This window comes from Saccopteryx leptura, chromosome 1 (assembly GCF_036850995.1).
Source record: "Saccopteryx leptura isolate mSacLep1 chromosome 1, mSacLep1_pri_phased_curated, whole genome shotgun sequence".
NCBI lineage: Eukaryota > Metazoa > Chordata > Mammalia > Chiroptera > Emballonuridae > Saccopteryx > Saccopteryx leptura.
Genome location: NC_089503.1, coordinates 287524751 through 287545672, shown reverse-complemented (window position 1 = coordinate 287545672; position 20922 = coordinate 287524751). Strand labels below are relative to the sequence as shown.

General features: G+C 41.7%; 1 protein-coding gene across 1 annotated transcript in view; it reads right to left on the bottom strand.

The window, feature by feature from the left end:
* DUSP16 (dual specificity phosphatase 16) overlaps positions 1–20922 on the bottom strand; it is an 88596-nt gene that overhangs the window by 33029 nt on the left and 34645 nt on the right. The window contains exons 3-4 of the mRNA XM_066355529.1: positions 14814–15408; positions 13722–13860 (exon numbers count right to left, since the gene is read on the bottom strand). Of these exons, the coding sequence (XP_066211626.1) occupies positions 13722–13860; positions 14814–15041 (367 nt within the window). The 5' untranslated portion in view covers positions 15042–15408. The remainder of the gene's footprint in view (positions 1–13721; positions 13861–14813; positions 15409–20922) is intronic.

Genomic DNA, 20922 nt, shown 5'->3' with positions numbered 1-20922 from the left:
CCCCCTGGTGGGCAGAGCGTCGCCCCTGGTGGGCGTGCCGGGTGGATCCCGGTCGGGCGCATGCGGGAGTCTGTCTGACTGTCTCTCCCTGTTTCCAGCTTCAGAAAAATGGAAAAAAAAAAAAAAAAAAGAGTAATTATTTTCTGCTTTAGTCTAAAGTGACTGATTCAGGCAACTTTGTTCTCTGGTTACTTAAAAACAGACAAAAGTATGGTTACAATTCTTCCAGGGACAGCAGGCTGTATACATGGAGAGTTGAAACTAGTTAAATGATGCCTGACCAGGCAGTGGTGCAGTGGATGGAGTGTTGAACTGGGATGCTGAGGACTCAGGTTCGAAACCTGGAGGTCGCCAGCTTGAGCACAGGATCATCCAAATTGAGCATGGGCTCACCAGTTTAAGTGTAGGATCATAGACGTGAACCCATGGTCACTGGCTTGTGGCCAAAAGTCGCTGGCTTGAAGCCCAAGGTCGTTGGCTCAGCTGGAGCCCCCACCCCTGCCCGTCAAGACACACGAGAAAGCAATCAATGAACAACTAAGGCACCATGACTATGTGTTGATGCTTTTCATCTCTGTCCCTTCCTGTCTGTCTCTCTCTCACTTTAAAAACAAACAAAACTAGTTAAGAGGAAAACAAAAGTAAAGGCAACACAATTTTCACCCCCAAAGAAAGCAAAAAGAAAAAAATGTAACTGTGATATTACAATATACATAGGTTGGTCTGGGTAAGGCAAGCCACACAGGTTTGATAAGTCATTTCTAGCAGGGTAGAGAGAAGGCATGCTTTTCTCAGTAATATCAGCAGCACTCCATCCATGTTCTATCTATTCAACTCTTCATTGAGTAGCATGGAATCAATCAGCAGCACTCAAGAGAAAAATCCCAATTGTTTTAAAGCATTAATTTAAAACTCTTATTCTACCCCCTCCATCCACTTAAGAGGAAAATGAACAGATAGGCATGTCTGTAGAGACCCTCCAGGAAGTATAAAAACTAGCCTATATCTCCTAAAATGTGTCCCATAAGTACCTCCAAAAAGCTCGCTCTATGTTATACAATCACCTGGCACAGTTGGGGAATGGGAAATCCTACCTCATCTAATCTTCAAATTAACATAGTTATCACATGGAATCAAATGGAATCAAATTTTCAAAGTACTATCATAAAACAATCACTAAACACTAAAATAATACAATTTAAAATTCTTGTGATTCATTAATATCTAGATATTATGATTCCTCAAGATCACATTATCTAGATTAATTCGATTGGCGAAATCCAAAAGTGTCCTTTAGTAAAGAGTTCTCCAATGATGTAGGGGTATTTTTTATTATTGTACTGACAATTCAAATAGGCAATACATAACTATGCCCAGAAATTCCTCCTCCTTAAACACACACACAAACACATGCGTGCACACACAGAGCCAGGCTTAATAAATGCCTTCAAAGATTGAGCTGAAGAATGCAACCAAAATGTTCAAAGGGAACAGGAACATGGCCAGAATCTACCACTTGGCTGAATAAAGTCAACAAGTAGAAAAGCCAGGTTCAATGGCTGGTTCTCTGGGGATCTGAACTACAATATATGGAGATAACAGCCAGGCAAAGACTATCCTGGGACTTCTTGAGAAGGAAGGACTCAGAAGGCCTCAGGCTGAAAGAGGAGGATATTAAGGAGATCATATTTATTCATTTTCACCTGAAAATCAAAGATTTCTAAGTTTGTGTTTTGAGGCTTCATGTCCCAAACTCCAATCTGATGTTTCAACACCTTTTGGTCATTTTTACTCCAAAGACTTAATTGATGCTTTTAAAATGAATTCAAAGCCACATCTCTCTCTTTCATCCTGCATCCCTGTTCACGGCAGCCCCATTCTCCCAGGACCTTCTACCTGTCCCTGCCTTTCCCTTTTCCTGCTATCATCCAATCCTCCATCTCTACACCTCCTTCTCCGATGAATTCAGTAATGGCTCTCTCTGAGCCACTTGTCCTTTTTCCAACTTGTTTCCATGCTGCTGCCATATTAAGAATCCTAAAACAAAATTTTGATGTATTCTGTTCCCAAATAGAATAAAACCCAAAATTCTTACAGACATTCAAGACCCTTCGTAATCTATTCCAAATCTATTATCCAACCTAATTTTCCAGTGCCTTTGGCAATTCAGCCCTTACAACCCATTTCGCATTCCCTTCCAAATCACAGGCAAGCACAAATCACACTTCTTCCACAGCCGAACATTACAATTTTCTTTAACTATGACCAATTAAATACATTTTTCATTAAAACTTTCTGGATACCTACATACACTCATCAGAAAAACAAGTTTTGCAATACAATCTTCCCTTACTATGGGTTGCTCTCTGATAGTTTCTATTCTGTTGCATTAAAACAAAAATCTTCCCTGACCACTCTATCCAGATATGGCCTTGCCAACTTAGAACGTCTATAAAATTTACAGCATTCATCTGGAAATGAGTATTTACCACTGACCCGGTACTGTGACTTTTCTGTGTGTTGTGATGTCTTATTTCTCCAGCAACAATACACTGTGAATTCCTTGTGGATAAGAACTATGTTTCACCAAACAAACAAAAAACTATGTCTCATATCTCTTTGTTTGTATGTCTCACACACCTCAGCATTTAGCACAGTGCTTGGCACATAATTAGAATTCAGTAAGTGTTTACTGAATCCTTCCTTGTTGCAATGAATAGCTGTTGATGGACAGGAGTCTTGTATATTTTTGGTGTCAAAAGGATTTCCTGATTCCATTCAAAGCCAAAAACTGAGTTGGCATGGGTGGGGGCCCAGAATCTGCTTCCTATTCCTAGACCACAATGCCCTAAGACGCTCGGAGTGAGAGAGGCAGCACAGGGCAAGGAAAACATTTTCCTCCACACATCCTCGGTGTGCTTCTCTGCCTTATCCAGGGAACTTCACGAAGAGCTGCACAGAAAAAAACTTCCTTTGAGGCCCCTATGTCTAGAGAGTCCAGTAATACCTCCATGGCTCAGGGAATCAAGGGTCATCCCTGAAGAACTAAGTAAACCAATTACTATCACCCCAGATAAGGATGAAGTGGCTGGCTGCTGGATACGTCCACAGTAATCATCAAAGAGCAGAATAAAAGAGACTGTCAATCAGGAAATAATGCTATGAGTCAAGAGGAAAACGGAATGTGAGTCTGGTCTCTGGAGAATCACTCGTAAGAATCAAATGTGACTAACTTGTAAACTGTCCCTGAATCACCGTACAACTCATTGCTCAGGCCTCTTTCTATGTGAAGCTCAGTCTTTTAATGTACTCTGCAGCAGGCTCTCCCTAAGACCACTTTTGTGTATTCTACTCTATCAACAGTCCTGCTCTTTGGCCAACTGCACACTTCCCAGGTGATGCAGAGAGCAGTGAGGTCATTGACTGATACCTGTCCACAGGGCCCCCAATAATGAGCAGACACTGGGAACTGGACACAGTGCTAGGTGATGGGGACAGTGGTGACCAAGACAGAAGCACGTATAATTGGAATTGACAGTTAGTGAGATACATGTTAACCAAATAATTAGATGAATAATTAACTATTATGGTAGGAAAGTATTTAAAACAGCAGAAACCAACTCTGCCTGTTAGCTAGAGACGGCTTGACAACCTCACTGAATCCAACAGGAGACACCAAGGTGAGTGAGGGAGAGGCCCAGAGACACTGATGCTGCAGGCTTAGAGCCACTGAGAAATGGACTAAAGAGCTAGAATAAGCAAACAAAAAACAAACTGAGGGCTTAAAGTAGCACTAGATAAAGTTAGGCAGGAGCCAGCCACTGCAGGGCTTTGTGAGCCAGTAAAGAATTCTAGAATTTATCCTAAGAACATTGATGCATATTAAACTGGAGAGTGACATAATCAGAATTACATTAAAAATATAAAACATATAACTTTGGCCTGACCATGCAGTGGTGCAGTGGATAGAGCATCGAATTGGGATGAGAAGGACCCAGGTTCGAAACCCTGATGTCGCCGGCTAGAGTGCAGGCTCATGAGTTTGAGTGCAGGGTTGCTGCCTTGAGCGTCGGATCATAAACATGACCCTATGATCGCTGGCCTGAAGCCGAATATTGCTGGTTTGAGCCCAAGGTTGCTGGCTTGAGCAAGGGTCACTCACTATGCTGGAGGCCCCCGCCCCCGGTCGAGGCACATATGAGAAAGCAATCAATGAACAACTGAGGCGCCACACCAAAGAATTGATACTTCTCATCTCTCTCCCTTCCTGCCTGTCTGTACCTGTCTGTCCCTCTCTGTCTCTCTCTCTAAAAATAATAATAATAATAATAAAAAAGATGGCAAGACAGAGGAAGTGAGAATACCAGTTATGAGGCTACTAGAGACTGACCAGTGGTGGTGCCGTGGATAGAACATCGACATGGGACACTGAGGACCTGGTTTGTGAGCCTACTAGAGTGTGGGCTCTCAAGCTTGAGCGCGGGGTTGCTGGCTTGAGCCCAGGAGCATAGACATGATCCCAAGGTTTCTGGCTTGAGCAAGGGATCACTGGTTCAGCTGGAGCCCCTGACCCCCACCCCGGTCAAGGCACGTCTGAGAAGCAATCGATAAACAACTAATATGACACAACTAAGAGTTGATGCTTCTCATCTCTCTCCCTTCCTGTCCGTCTCTCTTTCTCTCTGGCGGTCCCTAAAAACAAACATAAAGAGGCTCCTGGAGCAGTCTGACAGAGGGATAATGTTGGCTTGACTTGGTAGCAGATGGAGAAAAGCAGAGGTCAGAGGAAAGATGTGATGATTGAGAAGTGACAGGCACTGCAGCCAAACCACCGATGGCTCACAACACCCACCACAACAAAGTACAAATCCATCTTCATTTCCTCTCAATTCCCATTTCTCCCCTTCACACACACACACACTAAAACAACAAAAAACCAAAATCCATTCCAGTCTCTTGCTGCCCCCTCAAATCTATGTTCATTCCTGACACTGTTAATCATGTTTCTCCCTTCAGTCAGAATGCCAAGGACCCTCCCCACCCAAATCTTACTCATTTTTCAAGGTTCAATTAAAATTCCACTGCCACAGTCAAATCTTCCCCAACTTCAGCAGACTACTTCAAGTCTTCCCTTATCACTGTATCACACAGATTAGCACATGTTCACATGCTTCTCTGTTTCATTCACTTTAGATGTGTTTCCCCAAATTAACCACTAGGATCTCAAGGGCACCAGCAAGCCTTTGCTGGTACCCCACCCTCTGCCCGGATCCGAGACCTGGGCCCAACCACAGGAGTGCTCATCAAACACTGAAAGGCTGACTGAAAAAGTCTGGACCTGGCCTTTCTCCAGAGCACACAGATTGAATGGCAGGCAAAGGAAGGCTGATGTCACCATTGTTATCGACAGTACTTTAGTTTGTCTTGTGCAAAATATCAGGATGAGGAACTGAAGAACTATCTTTGGTCTGCAGTCCATTTTTTAAAAAGACACAGACTCAGGCATTATGTCAGCCACCGAAGCTGGGAAACGACATAAACTGGCTTACCACACACTGGCAAGTATCAACTGGAGAAAAGATGATCCAATTTGGATAACCTCATACGAACGGAGGAAGCTCAGAGCAGAGGTAGCAAATACACGTCGACCCATAGGCAAAACAGCACTTGTTTTTAGTCTGTTTCCAGTGAGTCTCAGTCACTATGACTCTTTGAATGTGAGACTTAGCCAATTCTTGAATAACTGTACTTTTACTGAAATCCGTTAATATCACTAATTTTTACCAACAGGATTTGAAATGGAATGATTGAACATTTTCCCCTTCTGTAGATAAAAGGACAGGAGAAATGCGCCACTAGATAACAGAACTGATGATTACAATAGCATGTACAGCAAAATCTATAACCAGAACGATCAAGCTATATAATACTCCCATTAGGAAGAACAGTAATTGGCTCCATTATACAAAAGCTATACATTTGTCTGATCAGACTGTGGCCCTGTGGACAGAGCACAGGACTGGGACGCGGAGGACCTAGGTTTGAAACCCTGAGGTCCCCAGCTTGAAAGTGGGCTCACCAGCTTGAGTGAGGGGTCGCTGGCTTGAGAATGGGATCATAGACATGACCCCATAGTTGCTAGCTTGAGACTAAAGGTTGCTGGCTTGAGCAAGGGGTCACTCGCTCTGCTGTAGCTCCCGGGTCAAGGCACATATGAGAAAGCAATCAATGAACAACTAAGCAACAAAGAATTGATGCTTCTCATCTCTCTCCATTCCTGCTTGTCCCTGTTTGTCCCTCTCTCTATCTTTCTTGCTAAAAAAACAAACAAACAAAAAAAACCCCCACCTATTTATTTATTACACAGAACTGCTGACTGAATCCAGATTCCCTTTAAAAGGAAGACACGTAGAGTCAGATACGTTTTTATTCACTCCTAGCTGTAACTACCCTAGCGAATCTAACTCAAAACAAATGTTTTTGGCCTTTAACCACAGCAAATATTAATCTAAGACCACAGCTGTGTTCAGAGACTAAAAGCCCTCAGCACTGTACCTAGCACTGTGCCTGACATCAGTGCTTAGTAAATGGCATCTTCTATCACTATTCAAAGCCACACTTTAACACAGAACACAGTACTCCATCTTCTATTTGATAATCCCCTCTGGTTAAAATATCTTAATGCTTTAAAATTTTTTATATGGCCTGGCCAGTTTGCTCAGTGGATAGAGTGTCAGCCTGCCATGTGGATGTTCCGGGTCCAATCCCCACTAAGGGCACACATGAGAAACAACTATGTGTTTCTCTTCCCCTTCCTCTCCTCTCCTTGCAGCCAGTGGCTTCACTGGTTCAAGAGTTGGCCCTCGGTGTTGAGGATAGCTTGGTTGGTCCTAGCATCAGCCTCAAGCACTAAAAATAACTCGGGTGTTTAAGCATCAGCCCCAGACAGGGGTTGCCAGGTAAATCCCGGTTGGGGTGCATGTGGTAGTCTATATCCCCTCTTCTCACTTAAAAAAAGTTTTTTAGCCTCATCAGGCAGTGGGGCAGTGGATACAGAGCGTCAACCTGGGATGCTAAGGACCCAAATTTGAAACCCCAAGGTCATAAGCTTGAGTGTGGGATCACAGACATGACCTCATGGTCACTGTCTTGAAGCCCAAGGTTGCTGGCTTGAGCAAGGGGTTACTGGCTTGATTGGAGACACCCCCCATAAAAGCACACATAAGAAAGCAATCAATGAACTAAGGTGCCACAACCATGAGTTGATGCTTCTCATCTCTCTCCCTTCCTGACTGTCCCCCACCAGCTAAAAAAAAATTTATACACAGAATAGTTTTATACATTGCTCATTTCATAAAATGTGAAGTAAGTATATATATGATTCTGAAATCCACAGAGGCTGAGAAACAGCCACCACAAAGAGCCTTTCAAGATAAGCGTGGCTGAAATGGGCACCCTGATTCCCAGTCCGGCCTCCTGATGAAATCCCAGAAGCCTCTGGAATCACTGCGGACACGGGCCTTGGCACATAGCGGAATAGTAAGGGCTTGCGAGAGTCACTCAAGGGCTCTGTTATTTTCCTCTTTGTAAATAAAAGGGTTGAAGTCTGTGATTCATTTATGGTTTTTTGCTGTAGGGTTATCCTGTGCCTCATCACAGGATAAAAATGAGTGCTGTAAAATTTAAAAAAGCTGTTATGGGTCCCATCTCCTCTGCTTTTCCTCAGTTATACCAGTAGGGAAAGAAAAATAATAGGACAGTATTTTTCACCAGTTAGTTGATCTTTATTTTTACTAAATTAACCCATTTATTCTCTTTTCTCTGTTAGTAAATTCTGTCATATTTTTCTTCTATTTTTATTTCCAATCTGGCACCCTTAGAAATATAATAGACAAAGACAAGTAGAATAAAGTGATACATAATAAGTAAAGGCCAAGAAACAAAATTAATTTTTAAAGAAAACTAGTTTTCTGAAGGTTAACAAGACCAAAAAAGTTATCAGTAAGTCAATGTTGGCAACTATTTTGTTTTCTAACTCATAATAAATTGCTTTAGCCTGACCAGGTAGTGGCACAATGGATACAGTGTTGGCCTGGGACCCTGAGGACCCAGGTTAAAAACTCCAAGGTCACGAGCTTAAGCAAGGAGTCACTGGCTTGGTGGGAGCCCCCTGGTCAAGGTACATATGAGAAAGCCATCAAGGAACAACTAAGATGCTGCAACTGAGTTGATGCTTCTCATCCCTCTCCCTTCCTGTCTTCCTGTCCCTGTCTGTCCCTCTCCCTCACTAAAAAAAATAGGTTCTTAATAAAAAGAATATTGATAGAGACTTCACATGCATTATGTAATATGATCCTCCCAATAGGGTCCTCAGGTATAAAGTAATTTTTGTGAAAATGTTTGTCATACCATTCTGTCATTCTACTGATTCAAATTCTTAAGTCTTGTTTTTAAAAATGGCTGTGAGAGGATATATGTCTTTAAAAATTTTTTATTTATTTTAGAGAGAGAAGAAGGGAGAAAGACAGAGGGAAACACTGATCTGTTTCTCTATGTGCCCTGACCAGGGATCAAACCAGCAATCTCTGTGCACTGGGACGATACAAGCTATCTGGCCAGGGTAAGGATATATATCTGTAACTGCTGATTCAATAATGGACTTTGATATACTTTTTAAAAAGCGGAAAGATGGTTTTGCCATTATCTCTCCATCAATGATAATGGAGATAACAATAAAGATAATTAAATCTTAAAGTCATGATTAAATATATTAAAACAGATGGAAACATTCATATTAGATACTTTTCCCACAGGAGGGGATATATATTTTTTTATTAAATTTTATTTTATTTATTCATTTTTTAGAGAGGAGAGAGAGGGAGAAAGAGAGACAGAGAGGGAAGAGAGAGAAGGGGAGAGGAGCTGGAAGCATGAACTCCCATATGTGCCTTGATGAGGCAAGCCCAGGGTTTCGAACAGGCGACCTCAGCATTTCCAGGTCAACGCTTTCTCCACTGCGCCACCACAGGTCAGTCTAGGAGGGGATATTTTATTGCTTCATATTCATTTTGAAATATCCCCTAATTTTTGTGAGCAGTATACTTGTTCTATTTGAACAAATGCACTTTAAAAATTGTTTATTTCAGGCCCTGGCTGGTTGGCTCAGTGGTAGAGCGTCGGCCTGGTGTGCAGGAGTCCTGGGTTCGATTCCCAGCCAGGGCACACAGGAGAAGCGCCCATTTGCTTCTCCACCCCTCCCCCTCTCCTTCCTCTCTGTCTCTCTCTTCCCCTTCCGCAGCGAGGCTCCACTGGAGCAAGGATGGCCTGGGCGCTGGGGATGGCTCCTTGGCCTCTGCCCCAGGCACTGGAGTGGCTCTGGTCGCAACAGAGTGACGCCCCGGAGGAGCAGAGCATTGCCCCCTGGTGGGCGTGCCGGGTGGATCCCGGTCGAGCGCATGCGGGAGTCTGTCTGACTGTCACTCCCCGTTTCCAGCTTCAGAAAAAAAAAAAAAATTTTGTTTATTTCAAAAACAATCTCAAGTTTTGCTCTACTTTCAGATTAGTTTCATTTCTGTTTAATACAATAATTTATATTCTAAACTAATAGAATCATATGAAATATAAACGGTATAAACCGACATGCAAGCAAATTTATGTATCAAATATTAAAAACTTAAAGAATGCTAGGCCTGTGGGGAACGTAAAATGAATAAGACATTGTCCTCAACTGAAACAGAGAACCCAATGGGGAGTTAAGCTAACAAATAAAAAAGATAAATGACAATATAAAGTTAAGATTTTAGGATAAAAATTAAAGACATGACAAAATAGTATATGGCTATCAAATTAATCATTTTGTTTAACTATTGACTGGGCTCAGAAAAAGGAAAAGTTTGAGTAGAGCACAGATGTGACCACTATAGGCATGTGACCACTATAGGCAGAGTTCTCAGGGTTCTAATAGAAGGCTTGGGAATCCCGTCTCAATCAGCTGTCAGAGGCTCCATCCTCAAAGCAAGACGTGGTCCATATTAATGAATGAGTAAGCTCACTGCATTCCAGTACAACTTCCCCAAATTCAACCCCCTCCATTCTTCAGTAAGCTGTCCTTTTCTATGCCCATGGAACTACGTCCTATACATAAGTTTGGGTCTCTTCCTGTTTGAGGGAAAAAGCTCGTTTTGAAGCTTCTTCTACCCATTTCTTGGGGAGGTCCTCTTTCTTATTCCCCTTCTTCAAAGTCATTTTCCTCTGGGTAAGGGAGCCCTGAGAATGTGAATGGACTTCAGGCCTCAATCTTTCACTTCCATAACAAATGATCATAAAAACCATCTCACATATCTGAGACTCTTCTCTTGAATTATTCAGTCGCTGAAAGTCCTAAGCTGACAGAGAAATTACTCTAAGAAATCACTTGTCTTTTTATTACCACATCCACATGAGGCTGACAAGGATCTCTAACTGCTGAAAACGGGGATTTTGTGGTGAAAACTCTCCAGTGACCTTTAAATTTCCTAAAGCACCTGTGAGAAGCCAGTGTGCTTTTCCATGACTGTTCTCCCTACCACTATACTAAGTAAAACATCTAAGAAACATTTGTGGATATGTCCTCCTTTCTCATGTCCCCGGAACATCCTCTGACCAGCTGAACCTTGTCAAAAAACAGGAGCCAAGAATTGATGGCATACCTTTCCAAACGTTCCTTCTACTTACCTCACTTTCTGTCTACCCCATGGAACTAACCAACGGAATTTCCAATTGATCAGAACCTTTTGGATGGAGGCTTTTAACAATCCAGAACCCTTTCTTAAGTGTCATAAGAGATCTGGCAGCTTGGAAACTCTCAAACAAGGTGCTTCAATCCCTGAAGCTACCTCCTAAGCTAAAAGAAATACAAGATTTAGAGTGTGGATGATGATATGATGCTACCTATACTTCCAGCGAGGTTCTTGGTGCTCAACGGACTTGTGGTTAGGCCTAGAAAACACTTCCTGCATGAAGTGAAGATGTCAGGAGTTCTAACTCAGTGTGTTAGTCCACATGTCCCTAGGGTTGATCTAGTTATCAGAACGAATGCTTTTTCTTCCTTACCCAATAAATGCCCCCCACCAAAGCCACACATGACTGGTAAAACCAGTTGTGGGTCAAATAAGTTTGCAAATATGATGTATATGTTTGCTCGCTTATAGTTTGCATTGGGTGTGGGGGACAGGCTGTAAGCAGACAGGGTCCTTATAGCCTAAGGCTTAGTTTTAAGACTAAGCCTTTCCCACTCTTTTAATCCTAAGATGTTCTCAACACAAAGTCTTTTCCCACACCCTTGACTGTTGCATGATATGGAGTGGTGCACTCTTATGAGGAATCCCATTTATGCCTCAGATAAGTAGCTTTGTATCAGAGACTTCCTTATTTGTATACTTAAAGGCTTTAATTTCTACACTATAAAATGAGGGAAACCAGGGGCTCACTCACTTGGTTCCTGAAATTAGCATTGCAGAGGATAAGCAGCCAAGATGGTAGAGTGCTGAAGGAGAAGCCAGTCTGTGCAGAGTTTGTGCAGAGAGAGGGAGATGGGGAACAGAGGTGAATAAGGCTGGTGAGGTAGAAACCTTTGATTCTAAAAAACTCTTAAGTCAGTGGCTTTAGGAGCCCTGAATGGAAAGAGATGTGTTTTCCCACTGTATTTCTCGCCCGCCGTGTATGAGCTAGGATTAAAGGTAATGGCCCACCAGTTCTTGGCTCTGTTGTTTCATTACCGTCTGTCCGAATTAAATGGAAACCTGCACGGGCCAGGAGGCTGTGATGGTGGCCGGGGCTACTGGCCTTACACCAGTCTTTGTTACTTCCTAGGTAAAAAAGCTGTGCTCTTAGGTGAAGGAGAAAATGGGTATATGAGTGATTGAAACATCTAGCTAGAAATTCAACATGAGCTCACTCCTTCACAGCAGTGTGTCTGCTTGGCCAGGGGTCAAGTCAGAAACACTCCCCCACATTCTCCCCAGGGAGAATTGGCTCAAACAAGAGTGAGGTGGGAGGTGGGATAGTCACTTTGCTGTGAAGCACATATTGGTGTACTATCTTTGGGGAAAACTCTGGTCCCATCAATTAATAGGATTCCAAGGCAAAGTCCCTTACAGTGCTACAAGAAACAAAGAGTTCCTAAACTCACCAACCTAGTTTGGTGGAACTGTACTATCAGTTGTCATATTTAATAGAGTAATATTCCCAGTAAAAGAATGTGCTTATTAACAAGAGCCAAAAACTAATACTGTAATTCTCAGTTACAAAATTCTGAAAACTACAATCTAAGAAAAACTGGCTTCACTTAAGGACACTAAGTGCTCAGACAGAATCACAGCATCTAGGTAAGATGCGGCAGTGGTGATCTGAAAGAGACAAGAGGCTACCCTTGTTCTCTGGGAACTGAAGCAAGGGCTGACGAGAGAGAACTGGAGACCTGGAAGTCTCATCTAAACCTGCACAGGGTTTAAGAGTGTTCACATACCAACAACTGATTGACCTTACTCTCTTACAAAGTGAAATGTTTATACTCATAACAACCAATCACCAATAACATCAAGTTTACTGTATCCTCCTTGCAACAAGACTAAACGTGAAAACGACAGTATCAATATTTTGTTTTTCTTAGATCACATTTTCAAAAGCACTGTTGACTATCACTATGGTAGAACCTTCCAGATACAACAGCTTTGTGTTAAAGGTTACTGTGCATTGTCAAACTGTACTCCCAGCTCTGAGAGGACGTGGAAGAGTTTCAGTAACGTCTGCAAATCGGGGCAGCCAAGGAGGAACATTCTGCTTTGGAACTCAGTGAGACAGAACACCCACACCATCTTCCTTCAGAGCAGATATGAAACATTTAGTCTTCCCATGTACTTTATAAAATCATTTGGGTGCTTAGCATTTATATCTTTTTTTTAAGATTTTATCTATTCATTATAGAGAGGAGAGAGAGAGAGAGAGAGAGAGAAGGGGGGGAGGAGCAGGAAGCATCAACCCCCATATGTGCCTTGACCAGGCAAGCCCAGGGTTTTGAACCGGCGACCTCAGCGTTACCAGGTTGACGCTTTATCCACTGCGCCACCACAGGTCAGGCTGGGTGCTTAGCATTTATAAGAGACTTTTTTTCAGTTATAAAAGCAAGGAAATAGGTTTTAAAATATCCCCTTCATTATCAGAAAAATAGTCTATAGCCACAGTCTCTCCTGTCCTCTTTCACAACGCCCAAGAATTGTGATCTGATCACTGGAGTCTTCTTTAGCTATAAATGTTTAATAAGAGTTTGACACCAGAACACTGGTCTAGTGGTAACAACCACAGGGGGTGGCAATGAACACTACAGCGGGAGCTGAGATGTAGGGTGTCTAGTGTTCTTAGATCACAGGTGAATAGAAAAGTCCCTGGACAGACGCAGCGGGCTTATGCTATCTGTATAAGCACACAGACCTATCTATGTGGCATGTCTAGCTAATAAATACCAAGTGAAGAGGAATTTGAAATTAAGTCAAAATTCACTGGCCACTGTGGAAGGATGACAGTATTCTAGTTCAACAAAATAAATACATCAATAAAACAAAATGTTGCACACAATCACCTCAAAGTTGTGACAATCTATTGTACTTTGAGCTCATTGTGAAATACTGCTTACTCATCAAGTTCAATGAGATTTCGAGTCTTTTCATTTCTACCACAAGCCTTACCTGCAAGCAGGTGAACAGAGCTGAAGCTCTTCTCCAGTTTACCCAGAAGTACAGTGAGAAAACAGTCTGAAGACAGAGAGGTAACATCCTGGGAGCTTTGATCATAAACGACAACCTTCTGACTGCAATCAATGTCGACCTAAAATGCAAATGAAAGGCTGTTAGAAAGAAAGGTGAGAAAAACAATCCCATAAACTACTGGTGCTGAAGCAAATAAATGCTTCCTGTTTTCAATTAATAATCTGAATAAAAAGGAGACATGGTTAATTTACTGGATAAACCTAGCATATATATGGATTAAATGCCTATAAAAAGTCAATTTCTAAAAGGCACTTGATGCTACTTCTGCATAGATGTGCTCAAAACCACTTGGTTTTAAAGCCTTAATAATACACAAAAGGGAAAAGCATAAAAACAAAATAAGCAAAATAAATAAAACAACCTTTGAAATAAAGAAACATTTAAAAAATGGTTTCTATGTAACAACAAAAAAATCAGTTGTTTATTGAAACATGAACTAGTTTTTATTCCTGAAGAAAAGAAACAGACTTCCCTATCACAAAGATGACATTTTGGTATCCTAGTAATAACTCCTTGAAGATAATATCTAGTCTTGACTGCTACCTTACCTGCCCACAAATCAAAAGCACTTTCTAATATAATTATTTCTACTGTCTCTGCAAGACAATTGAAAAGAATGATTACCTTTCAGTAAATTTGAAGACAATATAAAATAATGTGTTAATATATTATCAATACATGTACTATTATATAGTAATACATAATTATTAATAAGATAATTGTAACTTTGTAATAGTGTTTAAATTAATAAAGCAATTTTAGCAAGCCTTAATGGAAAAACAGAACCTGACCAAATTAAATCAAGTTAACTTCTCTGTATAATTTAGAAGTATTCTTAAATGTGAGAATATGGTTAATAAATTCTTTTGAGGTATCATAAAATACCAAAGTTTCAAAAGCAACCAAACTACCTCAAATTCCTTTTATCCCTAAAAAAGGAGGCATAGTTCAAAATTATTCCCCATGCAGTGTGTCCATTTATTGTAAAGAAGAAAAAAAGAAAGCATTTACCTTATGTTTCGCTGAGTGCTGGATGAGCTCTGTAATTAACACTTTGTCCTGTTGCAACCTCCGCTTCATAAGCTTGGAGCAGTTGATATTAATGGCTTCTAAGATGTGGGATGTATTGTATTCCACAAAAGGCCGGCTATCAATTAGCAGCACTTTTTCCGTTCCACTTTCCAGCAGAGCCACCAATCTCTCAGTAACAATATGAGTCCCAACCATCTCATGGGCCATGACAACAGTAAGTCCTCTTTTCCAACCTCCTTCTTTAATTTGCCACAGTGATGTAATGCTGGTGTGCTCAAAGGCTCAGCCACTCCATTGTACTAAACATGTATGAGGTCAGGCTGGTGGCAACTGGCAAAAGGAGAGTTAAACCCATTTTCAGCAGGAGCCCTCCAAGTGAATGTCTCTTTCTCTTTCCCGTTGATGTGCTCTTGCAAAGGACTCCTTCCACAAAGCAGCTCCTCACATTTGATTCATAAAGAGATGATTGGAATAACCATTCCACAACAAAAGACGCTTTGGGGCAGCCAGGGCATTACATCATTCTTTACCTTTTGCTCCCTCGCTCCAACAGCTTGACACTGGGCTGAAAAGCCTACAGGAAGAGAGAAAGACAGACAGAAGAGAAAACATGGGGTCAAAGAGAGAAAGGGCATCAGATTAGAAAGAGTGTATGATTCATAATATTTACTCCATTAATCTAATTCCATACTTGATGCACTGTTTCATTTGAACAAACAAACAAAAAGAACTGGGGATGGCTTCAGAAAAGCATACTAATGATAATTCAGTTTTACCTCAAAATATAAAAACCCAAAGAAAATAAGACATTCATGAATCATAATCACGGGGGGGGGGGGGGGGCACAGAACTGAGTTACAGCATGAAATTAAAAGAGCTATATGAAGCTGCTTGAAGTATTATTATTCCAAATGGATATCCTCCATTTTATTTGCTTATTTCTTAGAAACACAAGAACAGCCTAGGACCACGGTGGCAATCCCTATTTTCAGAACAACAACAAAAAATCCTTTTCTGATGGCTTGAAAATTACTGTAATGGTATGAGTGTGTGCATGTTTAAACACAAACCCCTTTAAAAACTGCCTTCAGGGAGGAGAGGAGAGGCAGAAAAATGGAAGGTTCTATAAATGTCAGCTGCCTTGTTAGGAAGAGCGAAGAAAATGGCTGATATTCTTGTCATACCAAATACTGAGCTAACTGATGGGGACTGTGATGTACCCAAGCTCCAATCTCTCAACTATAACTCTAGTCAGTCCCCCCAAGCCCCCACCCCATGGAGTTCCATGACCCTTTATAGGCTTACCCCTCCCCTTCTTGTGTCTCATTTGTAAATCACTGACTCACTGACTCCCGCCTTAGAAAATCTCACGCCTTAACCTGGGATTCTAGGACAGTACCTATACATATAAAGCCCTTCGTACTAGACCCAAATGCTTCCCTGTTCTTGCCAAACTCCTATAATCGACCATTTCTTGATTGACACTACCTGGGGTTTTGTGCCCAGAGCTTGGACCTCATCCTGACCTTTAATATTCTCAGACTGCTATCTCCCCTGGCCCGTCCCTGCTTATATGAAATTCTCTACTATGTAAAATGAGACAACTATGGGCATTCAACTTCCAGAGGATAAACCATTTGATGGCAGAGGTTTTGCATTATATTTTTCTTACCTCCAGTGTTTTGGACTTAAGATAATTTACACTGTTATATGTAAAATCCTTCTTGTTCCAAAAACAGTTCAAGATACTGAATAAATACTTGGTTAACTGATTTCATATCAGAATGGTAGAGCCCTCAAACACCACTGAGTCCCACCTTCCTAATTTCAGACCTACAAATTAGAAACGGAAGCACAGAGAAGAGTAGCAAGACACAAAGAGAAAGTGGCCTTGCCATTTACATGTTACGTAACTTTGGACAAATCATGTAATTTTCTCTGACCCACGGTTTCCCCATCTAGAAAATGTAGATGTAGTATCACCCTTGTCTCCTCACAAAGTCTGTTCTGAAGACAAAATTATCTGAGTTCTCTAAAGTGAGTAAGTGAAAATGCTACTACACAGTGTACAGAGAAAGGACGGAAAATCTAAAAGACACCTCTCACCAGATAAAAAAATAAATTCCATCCTCCTACAGTCCAGCTTTAATCAAGCTGTGTCCTTTATACAGAACAAGAGACATACAGTAGGAGGCACCTGAGAAATCACCTCATCCACCCCCACATTTTATCAATACAAATCAGCTCCACAGACTATAATACGTTATGTGTCCATTTCTTGTCTTCATTATATTAAGGTATTTATTTTTAGTATAGCTCAATGGCAATAAGGTACACGTCATCTCTATCTTCAACTGAAGAACTAGAGCAGATAATTTGTTAGCCTAGCCAACCAACTAACACACTTGCAAAGCACTGCCAAGGACAGAGCCCTGAATCAATCCTGACTGCTCAGTGACACAGTTCACAGCAATGTAAGGTCCTGTACTCAGAAAGTCTGACTCCCAAACCAGGGCTCCTACTACTGGGTTACCCTGTTTTTCCCTAAGTACCGGTCCCATAATGAAACTGAACTGAAAAAGAATGATGCGACTTGTCCATGAGGGTGCCCGCGTGGCACAGAAAGTGGAAACCCGAGAACAAGAGCAAGTCGACTCCAACAATGGCACCGAGTCTCTGAGTCTGATTGGCTCCTCGCAATGATAAAATCCGGATGGGACAAAGCAGTTATCTGGGTTAGCAGATCAACAGACAAAGGGAGGGAGATGACAGCAAACATGCAAAAGCAGAATTAGAAAATTCTCATCTTCGCTTCCCTTCAGCCAAATCTCATAAGCCCAAGTCACTGCAACCAAAGGTAGGCTATCGCAAACAGCTCTACTGTGCAGAACACGTTCATTCCTAACCAGGGAATGAGTCAGGAGCTCCAGATACAAAAGATCCTTTCCCTGACCAAGCAAAGGTCTGGTCAAAGTGACCCTAACCCAGTGGTTCTCAAAGTGTGAGCCCTAGAAGATTTCCAGGTGCGCCTTACGGTATTCCAGAGAAATATGTGCCTGTTGGGGACCAAAAAACCAATAGGGTTTTTGGAGTTTATATGTTTGGGGGACAGAGGTGTGAGGAATTGGCTGTGAGCTGACAGTCTGCCCAACCCCTCACCTCACTTGCCTGATTAGGTTGCAAAAGGCTGTTTGTTAACTGTGGTGCTGGATGGTTTACGCTATACCCCATGTTCCCCCGGAAAGACTGGAGGCAAGTTTCTTCTATCCTTTGTTTGGTGTCAAGTTAAGATGATATGTATGGTGGGGGTTTTCTGCCCTCAACACAATTAAGAGTAAAAAGAGAGGAATTCTTCAAAGTATTGACAAGGAAATGAGAGTTTGCCTTTCAAATATATGCCCAAGATTGAAGAAATCGCTAGGACACATCAGGCTCATGTTCCTCATAAACACAATGAAAAAACTTAACACATTTGTGCTGAGGCCAGCTGAATTTACTAAATCTTACTAAGAATGTATATATATATAAAAAGATAACTTTTTTGTCGTTTTTTTATTTTTAACCCCTCTTTTTTATGAATTCTAAAAAGTGTAACAAAAATGTAATATAAAAATGTTTTGTTACACACAAAACATTTTGTGGTGCACACAAAAAAGGTGAGCACCTTTCTCAGTTTTCCCATTTACCCATGGGTTATTTTCTGTCAACGGCCAACAGTTCCTCTGTCACCAGGCACTGCTCCCCTAATGTACACACTCCCAAGGCCTATAGCAGGCAGGGTCAGGCATAAAATAAAGCTCCATGAACATGCTCACCTCCCATCTGAAAAGTGGAATCCAGGAGAAGGCAGAGGTTACCCCTCACAGAAGCACATTTCCATTTTAAACACTTCTTTTACAAAAGAATTCTCAGGAGAAGGAGAAGGATCCTATGGCTTATGGGGTGCTTAAAAGATCTGTTCAGTGAGGACAGCAACTGAGCTTTATTTGTTTGGGCTCGAGCTCAAGTTCAAATTCTCAAAGAATTTATGGGAAGGATATAACCAGGTGGTACTTTTATTAAACTACAGGCTAGTCTTAAATTTTTTTTCCTTCAATAAAACTGAAGAAACAGGCAACAAGATACACCAAACAGCTTTTCAGTAGAGCCTTAAGCATAGACTTTCAATCACAGAAGAACTGAACAAATCACAAGGGGAAAAGCAGGCTGTGATGTCTGGAAGCAAGCAAGAACTCTGTGTGCACTGACTGTCTTCCTTCTACACCAACTAAGGCAACTCTGCCTCATATGCTGTGGGTTCGCCCTGACAGAAATTCTGAGGTCTGATCATTGGTAAAATATATTCAATAATTTAAAAAAAACACACATATTCACCAAAGCCAAGAAGGCTATATGCTCATGTCTTTTAGGTGCTTATTAAAATCTTGGCTATATTTTCTTACCCCAAAACAGAGGACATGTATTTGGTCAAGTGGCAGAAATAATGGGCTAGAAGCACAGCTGTCTAGATAGTACTAGACGTGGAGACACCACTTGTTAGCACTGTAAAACCCAGCCACCTCTCACCAACTGCACAGTGCTGTTGAAAGAACCCACTCTTATCAGAGGCTCAGGTTGTTTACACACGTCTCAAGGACCCACAGATAAAGGCTGGAAGAGCTGCCACCTTTCAAAGACTAAATGCAATGCCTCAGCTGCAACCACAGGCCAGCCAAGAGAGAGTCCCGACCTGGGAAAAGTCTTCACCAAGATTCTGCTAAGGAAGATCAGTGCACTCCTGGGACTGGCTCACGGGGAGCCTCCATCTTCCCTTCTTAGCACTGCTTCCTCTGCATGCTCACCTGTTTCACCAGCTACTTCTCCCTGATCCACCCAAGCTCTCCTCTTCCTTCAACCAAACCCTGTATCTATCTCAACACACAGCCTCCCCCGCAGCGAGGCTCCCCCACTAACCCCTCCCTATTTAGTGCTTCCTCCTGGCACCCTGCCTGAGAACTAAGAACTCTCCCCACTAGTAGAGGGACCTGGAGATGAGGTGGTACTGAAGGAGTGGGAATGGAAGGACCCCTGAATGGAGTTGTTGAGCAAGAGAAAATGTGGCCAGGGGTTGGTGTGATGTGAGAGTTGAGGAGAAAATGTTTTGGAAGAACATTTACAACAAAGACAGGCTTGGGGCTGAAAAAGAGAGAATCAGAACAAACCGAACAGGGGCCAGATCAGGACTGCTCTATACATCCTGGTTCTCATGGACATCTGCCAGGCCTACTGTATCTCCTCCAGCCAACTAACAAATAGTCACTGGGCACCTAACGGAACTATGGAGAATGCAGCAAAAATGAACTGGGCAAAAATTCCTGTCCTCCTGGAGTTCCTAATTTAGTGGTGAGAGACATAATAAACAGCAACAAAAGCGAAACATGTTGTAGGACAGATGGTGATAAGTGCTAGGTAGAAAAAAATAAATCAGAGAAGGAAGGAGAACTGGGGTCGAACTAACAGTCAAGTAAAGGTCACGAGGAGGTGAGAGAGCGAGCTGTGCAGATACCAGGAGACTGCAGCTCTGTACGTCAGAGGCTTGAGAACAGTGAGCACATGGCCAAGGTAATGCTGAATAGGGCAAATGCCAATAAAAGATGCGGCAGGTGTTTAGTTTTTCCTCAGAACTACGGTTAAATCTATAAAGCACTTCCAAGTACTTGAACTTTTAAAATATATATACAAGAAAGTTTAGTACAATTTTTTTCCATAAAACTACAAACAGAGAATCTATGGTTCCTATATTAGTGTGTTATTTGCCAAAGAAATACTGTAATAAAAAAGATTAAATTAACACAATTCTCCCAACTCCACAGTTTGTACCTAATAAGGGAATCTTGGTTTTATAGCACAGAATATAGTAAAATATCAAAGACGTGTTAAACAAGATGTGTGCCTGAACAGAGCTATACAACATGGAAGCAGTTAAAGGATTATTCCATTAATGAAAAATGCTTTCCCCATTAATCACCATATCATTAAAGGCAATACCGCATTTCCTTCCATAACCCTAGAAAGTGAAAACAACACGAGGAGATCGGCCTGCTGCACA